At 33.0% G+C, this 19,377-nt stretch overlaps 2 protein-coding genes across 4 annotated transcripts; one reads left to right on the forward strand and one right to left on the reverse strand.

The window, feature by feature from the left end:
- The first annotated feature begins 2,749 nt into the window (after window positions 1-2,749).
- LOC108216753 (cytochrome P450 78A7) lies at window positions 2,750-4,836 on the forward strand. The gene is made up of 2 exons (XM_017389593.2): window positions 2,750-3,859; window positions 4,121-4,836. The coding sequence occupies exons 1-2, from the start codon at window positions 2,861-2,863 to the stop codon at window positions 4,739-4,741; spliced, it is 1,620 nt and encodes a 539-aa protein (XP_017245082.1). The 5' UTR covers window positions 2,750-2,860; the 3' UTR covers window positions 4,742-4,836.
- A 5,479-nt stretch (window positions 4,837-10,315) lies between these two features.
- LOC108219410 (glycine-rich domain-containing protein 1) lies at window positions 10,316-15,893 on the reverse strand. 3 transcript variants are annotated; one of them, XM_017392848.2, is made up of 8 exons: window positions 15,568-15,890; window positions 15,344-15,458; window positions 14,601-14,981; window positions 13,855-14,118; window positions 11,931-12,451; window positions 11,720-11,844; window positions 11,193-11,353; window positions 10,316-11,092 (listed from the first exon to the last, which is right to left on the reverse strand). In XM_017392848.2, the coding sequence occupies exons 1-8, from the start codon at window positions 15,747-15,749 to the stop codon at window positions 10,592-10,594; spliced, it is 2,250 nt and encodes a 749-aa protein (XP_017248337.1). In that variant the 5' UTR covers window positions 15,750-15,890; the 3' UTR covers window positions 10,316-10,591. The 3 variants fall into 3 exon arrangements, with proteins under 3 accessions (XP_017248337.1, XP_017248336.1, XP_017248338.1); XM_017392847.2 differs by having other exon boundaries at window positions 10,316-11,122; window positions 15,568-15,842; XM_017392849.2 differs by having other exon boundaries at window positions 10,850-11,106; window positions 15,568-15,893.
- Window positions 15,894-19,377: the final 3,484 nt, after the last annotated feature.

Here is a 19,377-nt window from a genome sequence, read left to right on the forward strand (position 1 = left end):
TTCAGTGGTTGGCGTTGGTTTTTCTGGATGAATGAGTTTTTTTCATCGGATGAAAAAAACTCATGTACTACAAGAAAAACGGGCAAAAATGACCGGCTAAATATGACTGACCACAAATATGACTGTACGCGGTCATATTTAAGGTCAAATCAAGAAATTTACAAGTCAAAGCTAAATATGAGCGGATAAATTTGATTGCCATTAAATATTACTGATGGCGGTCATATTAAATGACGGTCATATTTATCCAGTCATATTTATAATGTGGGACCCACAAAATTTAAGAGGCAAATTTCCCTCTAATAAAATTTATGATGACGTCACTAAATTTGACTAGAATCGGTCAATAATAAAGCCGGTCATATTTATTTTTTGAGCGGAAAATTTCCCGCAAAAAATTTCAGAATATTTGAAAGCTAAGTTTGACCGGTTTCGGTCATATTAATTAATTTGACCGACTGTGGTCATATATACAAGTTTGACAAGAATCGGCCATATTTTATATTCGACCAACTTTAGTCGTAATTAGTAATATGACCAAACGCGGTCATATTTATAAGCGCGAAAATAAGTATCAAAGTGTTACCTTTGTGTTTTTGGACGATCTAACCGTACGGATGTTATTGTAACGTGTTAATATTGATTAAAATAATTTTAAAAAAATTAGCCTTCTATTTGGTGTATTGATTTTGTAGTCAAATGCGGCCAAATTACTTAGCCTCTAATCGAATACTTAACAAAAACATGAAACTATTTCTTAAAAAATCATTGTGGGCGATCTAACCGTACGGATGTGATTGTAACGTGTTAATATTGATTAAAATAAATTTTAAAAAAATTAGCATTTTATTTGGTGTGTGGATTTTGTAGTCAAATGCGGTCAACTTACTTGGCCTTTAATCGAATATTTATCCAAAACAATAAACTATTTTAAAAAAAAATCATTTTGGACGATCCAACCGTACAGATGCGATTCGTGTTCTTCGTATTCTTGAGAATGAAACGGAGATTTAAAGGTGTTATCTGAGTCCGATTTCAACATACAAGTAGTCAAAATGAATCTCTCGACACGTACTACACTTCCATACCTCCAATATAGTGCAAGTGTTACCGATTTTCCTTAATTTAAGTAATTAATTTTGAATTATTTGGTAAATGATTCATGAATTTTCGAAAAGGATCTTGTTTGGATGTTTTGATGATTTCATGTTGTAGATCGTGTTTTTCTAATCGATTTGGTATATTACAAGTTAAATTTTGAGTTCGGCATCATATAAAAAAGTGTGTTTGATTCTTGTGATGAGTTTATGAATGTTTTTCGTGTTCTTCATATACATATGACAGATATTATGTCGTAAATTTTGAATTTTCTATGAAACTTGCAATGAATGTTCATATCAAATTCCGTCGTTAGTTACAAATTTATAAATTATTTAAATCAAAAATATGAAATTAAGGCCTGGAATAATATTGTACATATGAGAAAGTTTCTTGTAATAAATAAGTTTAGCTATTATTAGGTGAAGTTAAAAGGCCTATCAGATTAAACTTGTGACGTTTTATCGTACTTATCACGAATATCATAAATTGTGATAATTTTGACATTTAATGCTCACGCAAAAATAAGAAAATTTTCAGTGGTAAATCGAGAACTTACAACAAATTGAAATCCAAATTTCCTTCAAATAAAAAATTCTAAATTGATATTTGAAACTTCAAGTCCTATTATGGTTTTCTTATGTTATATGTTTACATATAAATAATTATATTTTATTTAGTTTTTTATATTTACATATTAAATATGAGTTATTAATATGCAATTATGAAATAGATTAGTTTAATAGGATAATCACTAAAATTAAATATGGATTAATAAATATGAGATATTGATATATTTAAGAATTAAATAGGGGTGAAATTGTAATTTGACATAAATAAATTTGCTTATTATTTACTATTAGTTATATAATATGAGATATATCTAAAGTTTTATCTAGAGAGGTCATTTGATAAGTTAATAATGAGATCATTTCATTGATAATTAAAACTCCTGGACAAGTCAAAATATCTGTGGATGAGTGGGCTTGAAAAACTAAGCTCAATGGTCCATGAAGTTATGCTATATAGGTTTCTGATGTATGTTGTCTAACAATCTCACTACGGTCACAATATTGATTCAAATATATACTTAACTAAATAGTAAATAGACACATTTATTGTGCGTAAAGTTTCTATTAGAAATAACAAGTGATAAAATTAACTTATATATTTATATATATTAATTTATCATAATAATATACTAAAATAGTATAAAACTTATGTGAAATATTATTTTCAAGGTTTATAATAATTTTTTTTATATTTATTGGATGCTACGGATTACTTTAAACTCATATATAAGTTATTCATATTTATCAAACAATAAATGGAGTTATACACTTATATCCACATATTTCAATCGTTCGAAAATTATGGGGGTGTTTGTTTTAAAGAATCCGCTTCTGCCTTCTGCTTTTGTTAACTTATTTGTGTAAAGAAGTAGAAGCAGTTTTAAGAAGCCGAGAATATTAGCTTCTCTCTCACAACTTCTGTTTTTTTCCAAACACTTTATTAACTTATTTAAGTCTCACTTCTACTCTACTTCTTTACTATAACCAGAAGTCACTTCTTTTAAGTTAACCAAACAACCTTATAAATAAATTAGTTGAGACAAATTACAAAGATAGAAATCAATATGTAACGTCCATGTAGATAACAGAAGAGATTAGTGAAAGAATATTTGGCTATATAAACACTCCCATGACCAGGCCTCAACTTCCATCTGTCTTCACACCCTCCCTCTTGAAACACTCTCTAATTTATGGATTCCAGCGCTATGCTTTCCAAAGACACCACCTGGTGCTTCTTTGCTCTCCCTGCCTTTCTGGGCTCTAACAACCTTCTGGATCCCTTTGTTTTGTTCTCTCTTTTTATCTCCTTGCTCATTCTTGCCCTTCTCACTTGGGCTTTCTCCCCAGGCGGGGTTGCCTGGAAAAATGGGCGTAACAAAATGGGCTCTGTCCCCATCCCCGGCCCAATAGGCCTTCCTGTTTTCGGAAGCTTGTTCACTCTCAGACGCGGCTTGCCTCACCGCGTTCTGGCTTCCACGGCTTCCGCTCGAGCCGGTCTCAACAAACAGCTCATGGCTTTCAGTCTCGGCTCAACTCCAGTGGTGGTGACTTCTGAGCCGGTGGTTGCGCGTGAGATTCTCACTTCACCTCATTTCGCGGACCGTCCGGTTAAACTATCGGCCAGGACGCTCATGTTCGGTCGAGCCATCGGCTTTGCTCCCAACGGCGCGTACTGGCGCCACCTCAGACGAATCGCTTCCACTCATCTCTTCGCTCCCCGGAGAATCGCGGCACACGAGACTCGACGCCACGCAGACTCTGCCGCTATGCTGCATGCTATCTCAACCGAACAAGCGACACGTGGCGTCGTGACTCTGAGAAAACATCTGCAGAATGCTTCGTTGAATAACATCATGGGGAGTGTTTTCGGGAAACGGTTTGATTTTGCGCGGGATAACAGCGAGGCAAATGAGCTCAAGGAAATGGTGGCGGAAGGGTTTGAGTTATTAGGTGCATTTAACTGGTCTGATTATTTGCCATGGCTGAGTTATGTTTACGACCCGTATCAGACGGTTAAGAGATGCGAGGCGCTTGTGCCTCGCGTCCGGAGATTTGTTGGAGGCATTATTAAAGAACATATGATGAATGAGTCGAGTGGTGCATGTGATAATGGTGATTTTGTTGATATTTTGTTGTCTATGGAGGGGGACGAAAGGCTTAGTGAAGATGACCTGATCGCTGTGTTGTGGGTACGTTCATATTTGGTGTCATATTTGATACTGTCTCTGTCCCATTCATTTATATAAGTTTTTGCCGGAGAGGTATTTTAATGTTTTTATAATGTATAGTTGTGTAATTTATTATTAAAATTTTCATTTTCTGAATAAAAATTTGGATACTTACTGGAGTATTAAAGTGTCTGTAGTGTACCTGTCTTCCAATATATACTGTCTAGCTAGGAGGACTGATGAGGGAGGAAACTCAACTCATGGAGTTTGATTTTGATGCAGGAGATGATATTTAGAGGGACTGATACAACAGCTTTGTTGACTGAATGGGCAATGGCGGAGTTAGTTTTGCACCAGGACGTTCAGGCAAAAGTTTACCAAGAGATTCATCACATTGTGGGCAACAAAAACATCACAGATGCTGAGGTGGCAAAGCTACACTACCTCCAGGCCGTGGTGAAGGAGGCTCTCCGGCTCCACCCGCCGGGCCCGCTTCTCTCATGGGCCAGGCTGTCCACCTCAGACGTCCATCTCAGCAATGGCATGGTGATCCCTGCCAACACAACAGCCATGGTCAACATGTGGGCCATCACACATGACTCGAACTTTTGGGAGGACCCACAGGAATTTAAGCCAGGGAGGTTTCTCGGAGGTGGTGACGTGGACGTGAGAGGTGGGGATCTGAGGCTCGCGCCATTTGGGGCGGGTCGTCGGGTCTGCCCGGGCAAGAATCTGGGCCTGGTGACCGTGAACATGTGGGTTGCTAAGTTGGTGCAGAACTTTAAGTGGGTCCAGGATGTGGCTAAGAATCCAATTGACCTGGCTGAGGTGTTGAAGTTGTCATGTGAAATGAAGATTCCTCTTACTGCTGTGCCCATCCCAAGGAATCATTTTGTACATTAGGTTTACTATGCTTTCTTGAGTAATACGTGTTCATGTACTCTTTGTAGCAGCGTGTTTCAACTTTGAAATTGAAGTTTATCGAGCGAATTCAATCTCGTATCCTAGATTCATTGATTTTATACTCCAGGCCGCGGTGAAGGAGACTTTTTTAACCTAATTATATATTTTCGTAAAATTTATGCTCTCTAGGCAATAAAATTTATGTGTAAATTATAATCCCTCTCTGTTTTGAAAAATTTATGCTCTCTAGACAATAAAAATATATGATTGATATTATTATAAAAAAATCAAAAATAATGATTTTAAACATACGGTCAAAAAACTTAAAAATACGAGGAAAAAATCAAACGACCTATATTTCAAAACGGAGAGAGTATATGATAAATTTACGTATCGATGCTCATTTGATCACAAGACTCGAACTGCCCCCAACTGCTTATGTATTCTTCTATAAATGTAATAGTAAAATCCAGGCACAAGGACAGTATAATGTCGGGAAAAAAAGAGAGTAAACCTCAATGAGAGCTTAAAAAGCGAGAACAGAATTTCTCTCAGCATCATTTATAAATTATAAGGTGAGATGGTCTTATCCTAGACCGGACCCTTGAGTATGGGAAGCTGTGGGTAAATTTGAAATACCAGAGGGCAAAAGCAAACCAGAGACCTTTTAGCTTGGTGAATAATGGACTCGTTTCTCCATACAAGAGCACATGCCTTAAAAGGAAACCCTAAACCTAACTCATCATATACCAACGTCATATATAAGCATGTCTTTGTACGTTGTATCTATAATTTGCAGTGGAACAGGCGAGAAAGAGGGGGAAAGGATAGTGAAAAGGACAGTGAATTAAGACGCTCTGCCCATCTGCATTACTGGTCAGTACAATTATTATTCATTACCTGAATTTCTCTTTTCTGTGGGTAATTTTCTGCACATTTAAACCAACCAAGATGCATTTCCAGAAAAAAACACAAAGTGAGGTCACTAATTATATACCCCATGCCAAACAAAGCCACGTGAAAGATGTCCATACCGTAACATGATTTCTATACAAGCATCATCTCTTCAGATTCGCGTGCGTGTTATGATATTTGATGGAGATGATCCGCTGGATCAAAATAACCTATAAACCAAATAATATGATCACTTTTCCTTATAATATTTTAAGAAAACTAACTACTTCACACTATATTAGAATTAGAGTTGAGGCTCGTCAAAAAAAAATATAGAGTGAGGTTTTGAGGGCTGTTTAAGTCTTTAGATATTGTATTATCAGGGGTCTGAAAAAGGACGAGGATTGTTATATTCAAAATTCTGTATTGTTGATAGACTCAAAATAGGACAAGATCACTCCAGTAACTGAAACTTGATATGTTTAGGAAAAGATCGAGATCCATTCTTCAATTTGAGTGTGAAGATGTTGAGAAATGATATGATTCGAAATAAGTTCTTTTCCAGCATCTTAAAAGTCTGAAAGAACTTGTTATTTGGCAGCATTGTTCAATAAATTAACTACTTTTAAACCGAGTTCCTTTCTCATTCATTTGTCGATATTAGAAATATGTTATATAGAATATTATTTATCGGAGTTTTCTGTTTTAGTGTGTGGCACAAACAAATGAAAAACACCAAAAAATCAAACTTTCTAAAGTTTCACAACTTTTGCTTCCTATAAATTTAGCGGATGTTTTTTTCAATTTACATTTAAATATTTCATCAAAAAAAAAAATACATGCAGCAGGGTATACTAAACATGCACAGACAGGATATTGAACAGCTGGAAGGTCTTATGGGCAAACATTGACTTAGCTGGTGAAAGCCTAAAACACAGCCGGGCTTCTCGCTTTTGCAGTGCCAACGCACTGGTTCGGTCAGTACTCTTTAACATTCTACATCTCCGGGTCCGGCTAGATAAGGGGCCGGGTGTCCAAACCGCACATGCTCACACTGTGCATCTGTTCCGGTCAATTTTGGGTAGAAGTGGCAAAATGTGGTTTTGGTTTGGTTTTGGTTCTAATAAAATGGATTTAGTTTGGAGAAATGAACCAAAACCATTTCCAAACCATATATTAATAAATGTGGTTATGGTTTTAGTTGAATTATGGGTAACTAGTTTAGTAAGTAAAAATAAGTATTATATAATGAACAAAAATTAATACACTCAAGTGACAATATAATGAATACTAAATATAACAAAAGTGTGTGTGAGTGTGTGAGTTGATGTAGTGGTTCAAGCTCTTGGCTTGTCCAAGTAAAGTCATGAGTTCGAATCATGGGATGTGCATGTGTGATAACTAGTAAAAAGAGAGAAAGAAAAGAAAATGAACATAATAGTAAAGAAAAGAAAAAGAACATAATAGTGTGTGTGAAGAGTCATAAAAAATCTTAAAAGTAGACCAAATGTGGTTAGAACTATATTTTGTGAGAAATATGAGACTAGAAACCAAACCAAATCCATTTTTCTAAATATGATTTTAAATGGATCCAAATCTACAATTTTGGTTTGGTTTGAATTGATTTAATGGTTTTTCAACCATTTTGCCACCTCTAATTTTGGGAAGAGGTATCCTCGGGCACAGGTTGAATGTGACTGTGACCTTTCATATATAAAATCAATCAAATTTGCCCTTCTTTTGCAGTGAGTTGGAATCTTGAATCTCAAGACACATACAAACCTTCTGTGGAAACCTATCAACCTCAAAATACCGTGGATGCGTCTCACGTAACTTCATAATCCGCACCAATCATGTTTATTAAATCAGTTTTTTACCGACTGTGTCCCAGTTTATGGGGCCGTTTGGCTGAGCTTAAAATAAGTGCTTCTTACTTAAAATAAATAAGTGGAGTAGAAGTTAGAAGCCAGACAAGACTTATAAGTGATTAAAGTGTTTGGCAAATAAGCAGAAGTCCTGAAACAAAAGCTAGCATTCCTAGCTTTTTATAAGTGCTTCTTGACTTATTACACAAACAGTACGAAATAAGTGCTTCCAACTTATAAGCCCAGAAATCGGCTTAAAAGCCGTAGCCAAACACCACCTAAATGTCTGTTTCGGTTTTCAAAAAGTCAAATTGACCGATCTTTGATTGGATATTAACAAAATCTATTTATTGTATTAAAAAGATAAAATTTTACATTTTAAACTATATTTAATGAACCTTCTAATGATATAATTTTTTTTTTATTTTTTCTAATTATATACTTAATATATATTACTTGATGTCAGAATGACCCTTATTAAACTTATGTAAGTTAATTGATGAAATTGATATAGTAGCGTTAGGTGTGTTATACGTTATTCCGGTCAAACACTTGATTATTATGGTTAAAATTGTGTATACCTGAATATTATAAAATTTATGTAACTTTGAAAAGTTTAGCCATAAAAATGATCTCGTATGTAATGCTGGAATCATATGAAAAAAGTCAATACGTAAGGTATCTTGATAAACAAATATTTCATGATAAATATAGGAAGCAACTAAAGAAAAATGAAGTGCAGATTACTTTCAGGCTTTAAAAATTTTTTGTTTCACGAAGGATCATAAGCAAACTGGTAAACCCATATATATCTTCACCGAAAATTTCTCTTGAATAAACCACTTTTAAATTAAATAAATCATAATTCTCCTTCCACACCCGGTCAATATTAAGTAATTGACCTTTTCTAGTTTCTACCCCAAAACTTAGAATATCAACTTGTCGTTGTATATAGAGAGAATATTCATACTCAGAAGGATACAAGTAAATATTGCGGAGCGTTGACTCATGCGCGTGGTTCCATTTTGACTGACAAATTCTTAAACTACGGAACGTGTAAAGTAGGGACTAGGGACTGAGGGGTGTTGCTTGATGTGTTTTTGTTAAAAATCGAGTTCCAATTCAGTTTGATTTTAAAACAATGAGTACTCGGAATTTGGGAAAGTACTCGGGCATGAGTTATTAGATAACTTGTCAATTTTTTTTAATAATTTTTTCTCACATATATGGTTATATACTGATTAATAATAAAATTATATAATAATATTAGTATTTTAATAACACATTTGAAATAATAAAGTTCAAATAAAAGTTACTTGTTTGATAGTTTTTGACATAATAATCATTCACAATTTTTAATGATAAAACACATATATTTTCTAATTAATGTCAATACTTTGCAAAAAAAAGACCAAAACATACATAAATTTACGTTTAGTCTCTTTTCAAATAATTTTCAAATAAAATAATAAAAAATTGATAAGTCAAACTCGGATTTGGCCTCGAGTACTCGGAGTCAAACCGAGTTTTGACCAATATTTTAATATATCGGTTTTGAACCGGATTACTCGGAACTCGGATCGGACGAGGGGTTAAAAACGAGTACTGAGTACTCGGCCGACTCGACAATTTTTAGAACACTGGTTTTTGTAGGATCAATTTGCTCGAACATTTATTCAAATCGATTAACAATTGTTTATCTACTTTTTAATTGTGCCTGTTTCGGCGACACTTCTTTCGTTCTCTTATTTTTCTTCACATGTTTGTGTAAAAAATCAGAAACACTTCTAACAAGTTGATAATGCTAACTTGCACGTATAAAAAACTGATAGTGTTAATTTTTGTTTCATAATTTCTATTTTTTCCCCAAAACAACTTAATCACTTATAAGTTTTAATTTATTAATTCTCGTTTCTAATCCACTTCTTTACTTGAAAGTTTAATCACTTCTAGTCTTAATTCACTTTTGCTTTTTTCTGAAATTGTTACATCAAATCTTGTTTCAAAGACGTATGGTTTTGTGAATATAGAAATTTACTATTATTATTAGTGAAACCGATCAACAACTAAAATTTGAAAATAAAATTTAGAAATAATTTTTGAATACTTAATATTTTTCTAACATATAGAAATGGTATCACTTGCATAATTTCTCATTTCAACCTCTCTCTATATTAAAATTTGAGTAAGAAAAAATTAATTAGCCAGAAACTTCCTTACAAAATTATCAAGTGCGCTTAAGGCCTTCGACAAGATTTGGATGATGGGTAATTGGGTATGCACCTAATAAAAAGATGACAACCTGTAATCAACACGCGCTGTAGCAAGAACGAGGTTGTTGACGCTTTGACATTATCTAACTTTGATCGTTGAATACAGGTGTTTCATTCAACGCATTGTTTTTTGGAAAAGCTGGTGGGGATTCCCTATAAAAAGAGTAAACTTAAAAACATAAGTAGAACACATAAAATAAAACAAGCAAAACTTCATTCCTACTGCACAAGAGAAGGAGAAGAATAAGAAGTATAGAAAGATGGAGAGCAGTTCATCAACAGCATCAGTAGCACTAGGAGTGTATTGGTATAACTGGGTTAATGATCAAGTCATCTCTCATTTTTTCGGCTTCACCAGCTTCTTCGGTTTCGAAACAACCACCACCAGCAGCAGCAGCAGCAACAGCAACAGCAGCAACAACATTGAAGTGGTTTCCAGAGCGCGTAAGCCTCCGCAAAAACCCATAAGCAAAGGGAGTGGTCCTAAAACCAACCAAGCTTCTACATAACATACTAGCAATGGCAAAGGCAATAGCAAGAGCTTCTGCATGCAATTCTTTTTTGTTTCTCTAGCTAATTGTTTCGTCACACATTGTACGGTTGTATATTGTTTTGTCTCGGAAATTAACTAATTTCCAGCTTTTTTAATACAACAATGCTAATCACAAGCCAGATGCTTAGGAATTCATGTATTGATGTTAGTTACAAAGGCTCAGTTTTAATACAACTATATATCTACAGCCTTCTTCCCTGCCAGTATCATGTCATGAAAAGGTAAAATTATATCGTCCTTGGTGTGTTTCGGGTTAATATTCTTTTTATGCAATAACTGCGTCTTTGTATAACTTGTTACCACCTTCCTCCGGTGGAAATCTAACACCGATTGGCCCCGTCATATCAACTTTGTCCATTGCCATCAGGACCTTCGGGTTCCAGTGCCAAGGGTGAACATAAGGTGTGGAAATGGTAGGAGAATATGAAGAAGGATGAAGTACAACTGAACCCCAGTCTCTCGCGCCAAGCTTAGCTTCCTTTAACCTCCTCCTAATTAACAAGCCTCCAATGTCCTCCTTTTTCATTTCTGTAACACTTCTGAGCAATGAAATGCATAGAAGAAGTATAAATGCTGCATCTTCTTCAGGATGCAGTTCTACCAGCAATAACTTCCAGTTTATAAGACCAGTAGCTATTCCATCAGGGTTTTCCTCGGAGTACCTGACAAGTGTCACAAAACCATCATCTCCATCAACTTCTTGTTCTGCGTTTCTTTCATTGTATTCTTTTGAGTCATTGGTATCTCTAGATGTTTGTTCTCGATACTGCAGTTGTCGCCCTATCAGTAACCGCAGCTGCAATTATATGCTCTCAATCAAAAATACAAGTTAATTTTGGAATTGGAACTGGTTATCAACAACTTACCCATGAATTAGTAGGCATAGGAGTTTTCAAATCAAGACACAAGCCTGAAATGGATGTTGATGACCCATACTTTACAAGTAATTCATGCCCTGTTGAAAAACACCAAGCTGCTTGCCAACCTTCCGGAGGTTCTTTTGGAATTGCAGATCCTACCACTTTTGCTGCTCTAGATGGAAAATGCAACTGTTAGTAGTGGAATTTAATTTAAGAAATATCAATTAAAACCATAAACTTTGATCCTACGGGACCTAATCACAACCACACATGTTAGATTATGCTTCCAGAGAACTAGAAAAATTACCTTTGCAATCTTCAATAATATGTATGCTTTGCATTCAATAAGGTAGTGCAGATGATTCAGACCGTATTGCGAAGGAGTGATGCACAAGTATAATACTATATCTTGATATCGAGTATACAGACAGATCTATCCAGACCTATTTCTATTAATTTCCCTTTAAAGAAAATGAAGCAAATAAATATAAGCTTCTATATCATTAAAAAGGATGAATTAAACATTTACTTACCAGGAGCTCTACCAATGGAACCTGCTTCATAGAACCAAGAACCTTCTCGAATCTCCATAATCCTATCTTCCCATTTTACAGCTGTAGGGACTTCACCACCCCTCCTCCAAAATCCTCCAGCCACTCTGTTATTGAGAACATTTACATATAAACTAAGAACATATCTAAAATTGAATATAAGAGACTATAAAAATCTTAAGGGTAATTGAACCTTATTCGAATAACAAAGCATTCTCTTCCTGCATGATCAAGAACTGTGCGTGACAACCACCGACCTTCTTGAGGACGATATTGATTCATTTTGAGGATGACATCAGATATCATTGCCCCTGAATCATCTGTTACTCTATCCGCAACACATTTTAACAAGTAGGGTGCTTGAACAGGTGGAGTCATTGAAGCAAACAACCTTACTTTTTCACTGATTTCTCTACCAAGAGTGAGAGAGGGTGCACGAAGCAAAGCATTCCAAGTAAATGTGATGGTATCTACCAAACTACTTCCTCGGAAACAGCGGCCCTTAGGGTGACGAAGCTCAAGTACTAACCCTTTAGTTCCAAACTCGCAAAAGAGATGCAATGCTTTTTTCCACGAATCAGAGGTAAACTTCGATAAGGGTTGGTTAATATTGAGTTCCTTATGACACCTTAACATCCGTAAACGTAAAAACTCATTTGAAGTTCCTTCTGCTGTTATATTTGTCTTGGGGTTGAGCTTGACCATCACACAGACCTGCATTACGAGTTGTGAAGTAAAATTATTCTGGTTAGTGACCAACTGACACTAATTTTACCATTTGTTTGTAATAAGAAACAGAAACTCCGAATGATTAAGTTAAGAAAATCTATTACGAATCCCAGAAAGCAACTTTGAAGAGAAAGGGAGAAATATAAAGTCGTTATATAAAACTTCCATTTACAGTTTACAATGACCTTCTCCAAAGTGCCTATAAAGTATAAATAGTACTTAGATCAGGCACTATCATTATCTTTGGAGTTGAGGAAGGACAACATTAGCTTATATAACTTATCTACTTGATAAGAGGGAGTTCATTGCTAAATCGTATTCTGTATCATGAAAATTTTAACAATTCTCATGAAAGAAGCAAGTTCTTTATCTAGAATCAGGCACAGACATATTTTCATGGATTAGCTTCTCACCAGCTACGAATCCAGCTACAAAACAGCTAAGACGGAGTCCTGATCTTGTCCATAGATAGGGAGTCTTGATCATGGCCATAGATATGGATTGGTGTTAGCTGGGCCTCCACTTAAGATGAATTTCAACGTTCTTCAGCAAATTTTAGGCAGCCTAGCATTACATCTTCCCTCTCAAAAAAGTATTTACTTTGTTCTTCGCAAATAGATCTTATAAGCCTACATTTTACTACTTTGGAATGCCTTTTAGTGAAACATATTATAAATTCATGAGCATGTGCTGCACAATGACTCAGAATGCCTGACCAACAATTGTAAATAGCTAAAGTGTGGGAACTTTAATAATTTATTTGCTTGATCTTTATCTTCTCACATTTGTTAGCAGATTTAAGATTTCTAAAAGAGGAACCTACACACAATATAACCAGCATGAAGATTTGGTGGGAGTGCAGTAAGGTCTGAGTATCAAAATCATAAATAGGGAAGATTTGAGTATTTGTTTTATTTTCTGTCTTGATTTCTGCTGATTATGTGTTTTTTTTTGTTTTTTGTAAAGTTTTTGAGAATACATGGGATGAAATGTAATGGTGAAGAGCATCAGAAGTATTGTAATTAAGCCTTGGCTTCAGAGAGACACCAGGGCTCTTAAATATCATGGATTATGTGTTTCTGTTGCGATAATATTTCTCCTATACTACATTATAGCATAATCTTTGATTTCAATACACCCTGTTGTGTTTCAAATGTTTTCTTAAAACAATGGTTTTAATTTCCAACCAAGATAAAATCTCAAATTTTCATTGAGAATTTAAATTACCTTAATACTATGTGTAGGTCCATTTTTGAGAATTCCTAAATTATGACACCAACATTATATGGAAAATATAAGTGGATGTAGTTTTTTTCTTTCCATCTTGCTACAGGAATTACAGGCAAAAGAAATACATAAGAAGGCTAAGTGCAGTACAGACAACTGACCTCAGATATGAACCTGGGTAACAATGATTTGTATTTTGTGTTCACATCAAGATCAGTGACCTTCCAGTAAATCGGTTGCTTAATTTTATGAACTTCTGAAATGACCTCGCAACCAGCTTTCTCATAAGGTTCTTCAAAAGTCTGTTCCCACAGTTTTTTTGTCATTTCAACTTCATTCGGTTTTACAGCATCACATGGTCCAACAATTTTCCACATAATCCCCTCCATTTCCTTAACATCTGTTGCGTATACAGTGGGATAACTCTATTATAAACAAAAAGCATGCAAGGTAATCAGAGAGGATGATATACATTATTTGTTACAAGATGAGACAGTAAGACAATGTAAAAAGTGATAATAACACAACAATGCAGAAGCATCGCAACATCTTAGCTGTTCATACAATTAAATTAATTATAATAGCAAGCTGCTAAAATTCATAGTAGTTCTAAAAAATTTCCTCTGTTGCAGAAAAGATGAGGTACTTTTAAAGGGGGTAACTATCTTAAAAAAACGTGTAATACTTGTACTTGCAATTTTGTAGCCTAAAATGAAATTTTGTTCATTTATCAAAGGTACCTGTATAGGCTAATGCTTTCAACTAATCATTTTTGCAATGAGAACTATTAAACTTTTACTGAAATCTAGCATGGATGGATCCCTTGTTTATAGCTAGTAAATTCATATACACAGTTCAAGTGAATTATAGATAGCAGGAAAGAGTATAGTTAGAGAAGAGCAGCCACCTGATGTGTCATTAACATTAGTAGTACATCTGTAGTGGGTACTAAACGACAGCAACCATCTGAAAATTTCTGCATCATATGCAGGAAACCTTTAAACCGTCGTTTTGATGCAATTAGATACACAAGTTCCGACATGTACGGTTCATGAAACTTTGCATAAAGACATCTTTGTTTTGACACCTCAGCCAAGAGGTCTTCATTACAGATGATGTTTTTTTCCTGATTAGAATCCTCTTCATTCTCGAAGGGCTCATTTGGATATTTTTGAACCCAAATCTCTCTACATCTATTCAATGCATAATCTTCATTTTCTTCATTAAAGATAGCAGCTTTCCCTATGAGCTTCGAAAATCTTGCCTCACAGTATTGCCTGTAACTAGCCTGGAAAGCAGGTTAGTGTATTAGATTGGCATATAAAGAAACATCGTGAGTTTTGGGATGTTGGATTATATATATTCATCATAATTATATTACGCTTTGATATATTTATCATATTTGTATTAGGTTATGTTTTTCCTTTATCATCATTTCTTTTTCTACTTTATCAAACACAAACTTGAATTCCAATTTACAGGTATCTTATTATTCACAATCCGAGTACCGTGATCCATCTCATTTGCTTGCAATAATACAAACAATTCTAGCAACTCACAGAACATAATTATTTCCCCAACATTAGCATTAGGCATTAGCAATAAAAGAAACTAAGTATACTACTTAATTGAATTCAGGTAGTAGAATACCGGGTTCAAAGTGTGACAGAACCAGACCCATTCAATATCAAGAGGAGGAAGAATCATTGGAGGACTGATCCCCACCATCAGATCAGAAATCAAGGGCATCCAAAGCTCATCATACCTAATAATAAATAATAGAAAAAAGGAAAGAAAAAAAGAAGCACATTTCAAATTTTCACCAGAGACTGAATCTGCATCACAGAAAACATACAAAGATTGAATCTTTATACCTTCTAATAGCTTCAAGAATAGTGGGTCTCTTATGAAGCCAAGAAGATTCATCAACTAATCTCAAAAACCCAAGATTCCTTTTAGCAGCTGCAACTAGATCAACCCCAACTCTGACCATAAACTCATCCTCTGAAAGCTCACTAAAGCTTCTTGTTGAGAACCCCTCTGAAGCTGCTGACATTGTTTAGATTTTCTACAGAGAAGCCTCATAAAAAACGGAAGATAACAATACATGTACCAAACTACTCAAACACTGTATGTATAACATATGCACATGCTAGTACAGGCTTTGATTGTGGGGCCAGTGACCACAAAAGAGGGCTGCTGGGGAAGGAAAAGGACACGTGGCACGTGGAATCCACTTTCAGGTGGTAGTGGTGGGGTTTTATAGGATTAGTAATAAATTAAACTAGTTAAATGATTTGAGCATGTCTGTACAAATGAAGGGGTGATGTAACTGGTGGTTTGATAATAATATGGGAGCACCATAGAAACTTGACTTTGTTGGGCTGATGTTACGTATGGTTATGGATGTTTGTGAATTATTGGAGATTTTTTAATTTTTGCTCCAATTGAAAACTGAGGAAGTGGATTTGGTTTTTGGTTCTTTTATACCCCAGGAGCAACTCCAATGCAAGCAAGTCCAGTACTAGATGTTGTATATCTATTGCTATTGATATAATCCTAGTTGATAACCTGTGCCGGGTTTAAATAAAATTTTAAAATTTTTTATTTATCGAAAGAATAATGTCTTTTTTAACTACATTATCATATTTTTATTATACCTATATAAATTATTATTTTTAAATGATATTTAAATTATTGTTATTTAATATAAGACTTTCTATATATTAAATAACAATAAACCTACAAAATAAGAGTATTAGCGTCCAAAATTATTTAAAAATAATCTACTCGTTTCAATTTTAATTTTTTTAGTCTACAATATTTGTAAATATTTGTAAACATCTGACAATTTGCACGTTATGTTCTACAATATAATCGTTGCAATCAAAAGATAAAACAATTATATTATAAATCAGTAAACACTAGATATGTTCTAAAATATAATTCATAAGTAGAATAATGATCTTAATGATTGTAAATGTTGAAAGATGTTAATGATTAATTGATAATTATATATTTAAAACTACTTAAAGATGGTAAATTAGAGGAAAGTTCTATGGAGACCGCAATTTCATCGGAGACCTCGTATGTTCTACAATCAAAACAGTATAAAATACATTATTTTGTAAAATATGTTCTACAAATATCATGTATTCATTAACATTGTTAAAGATCATCTATATTTAATAAGTAGATAATGTGTGTTATGCAAGTTGAACAAATGTTCTGCAGACTAGACATATTTCATAGAACAAAATACTTTGTAATGTTCCACATGTAAAACTTATATGATATTCAAGATTTTAAATGAAATAATGATTTCGTAGAACATGATTTGCAAAACTATACGTTTTGCAATGTTCTTATGAAATATTTTACTTGCAGAACATAGGTGGTCTCCAAGTCTCCAGAAAAAATGTGGTCTCCATTGAACTTAACTCTGGTAGATTAGATATAAAATTTGAATAATTAAAGATATTATTTATGATTATACTAAAAGATTATGATTGGTACTTACTGCATCTTAAATGCATACTTTATGGAACTTAACTCTAACAGTATATTTTATTTTAGTAAAATTACTATGTTGTTTAATGATTTTTAAATTGTGAAAATAATATTCAAGATCAACACGTATAAATTCGTTTATAGCGTGTTTAATCTTGAATAAAAATTCAAAATTTTAAGTCACAATTATTTTATTCATTTAATAGGCAAACATTATATATAATTCTAGTTGGAGTTTTTGTAGATCTAACAGTTGTTACAGTTGTTTGATAAACTGATATTGTAGTTTGACAAAATTAATTAACTTTCTAAAAGTAATTTGATATTAAATATTTTGACGTATGTCTAGAGTTTTGGTTCTTTTATTATATGTTGCAGTATGGATAATGACTTCATTTTCTTTAACTTTCTATTTGTCAAGTCAGTGTTACCACCGCCTTATTCGTCTTTATCGCAATCTTCTGAAAAACACTTAATGATAATAATTATTATTATCAAAAAAAAATATGACCAAGTTTTTTGGTACTTTGTTATCAACATTGAATCTTGTTTATTATAATTCTGAAATATGATAGAAATTTTATAGATTTGTTTCGTCAATTAAATTGTATGAGTTTTAAAAATTAAAACGAATATTTGACGTATGTCTAGAGTTTAGGTTCTTTTATTATATGTTGCAATATGGACAATGATTTCATTTTTTTTTTTGAGTTTCTATTTGTCAAGTTAGTGTTGCCACCGCCTTATTCGTCTTTATCGTAATTTTCTGAAAAACACTAAATGATAATAATAATTATTATTAAAAAATATATGATCAAGTTTTTTGGTACTTTGGTATCAATATTAAATCTTATTTATTTTAATTCTGAAATATGATAAAAGTTTTATAAATTTATTTCGTAAATTAAATTGTATGAGTTTTAAAAATTAAAACGAATAATTTCGTTGACATTATTATTCTATTGATAAGACATTAATATCGATATATTTGAACTCTGAAGCATGATAAAAGATTTATAGAGTTGTTCCGTATATTATATTATTTGAGTTTTAAAAAATTAAAACAAATAATTTTGATGGTAATATATTTTTATTAGTGAGATAATTGTTATAATACAAAAACCTTGTTAAATATAGAATTTTTTTGATAATAGTAATAATTGTTAAATAAAAAATAATATGATGATAGCCAAATTTTGGTATGAATTTTATTGAACTGTTTCATAAGTTAAATTGTTAGCGATTTAACTATGCGGATAAGATAAATGTTATATTACAAAATCCTAAACACCATGGAAGTCTTTTTATAGTAGGATAATAATCTTAACCAATATTGAAATTTTTAATAATAAAATCCGAATCAATATAGAATTCTTTTCATAATTGTATAATAATAATTATAAAATCCTAAAAATGTATAATAATAAGTATAAAATCCTAACAATATGAAAATCTTTTCATAATTCTATAATGGTTATTGTTATTAAATAAAAAATTTATATAACATTGTCCTAATCAATATTGAAGTTTTTAATAATAAAATTCTAATCAATACAGAAGTCTTTCACTATCCTAATGAATATTGAGGTCTTTAATAATAAAATTTTATTCAATATAGAAGTCTTTTGATAATAATATAATAATGACTATAAAATCCTAATCAATATGAAAGTGATCGATCGAATTTTGTTATTTTGGTACCGATATTCCACCGAAACGTGGTTTCGCTTATTAATAAGGGGTATTGATAGCACCAAAAAGTGTTTTTTGATGCATTTATAAAACTTGTACTCCAATGCTAAGTTTTATAACTAATTTCAAATTTAACCAAATTATTAACATTTACTTAACTTCTATATAAAACCAACTCATTAACTTTTACCTAACTCATTAACTAGTTTCTAATTTCTAGTTATTGATGATATGGCAACATGGATGGATCCATCCTTGGTTCCAAATATAGAAATAAGGATGCATCTATGCATGGATGCATCTAATATAGCACCTTTTTGGAGTTGAGTTTTTTTTACTTTTGATGCTATAATATAGCAATAGAACCAAGTATAGCATTGCATTGGAGTTGCTCTTATACTTGGTTCTATTGCTATATTATAGCATCAAAAGTAATAAAAAAAAAAAAAAAACTCTACTCTAAAAGGGTGCTATATTTAGAT

Source organism: Daucus carota, chromosome 4 (assembly GCF_001625215.2).
Source record: "Daucus carota subsp. sativus chromosome 4, DH1 v3.0, whole genome shotgun sequence".
Lineage (NCBI taxonomy): Eukaryota > Viridiplantae > Streptophyta > Magnoliopsida > Apiales > Apiaceae > Daucus > Daucus carota.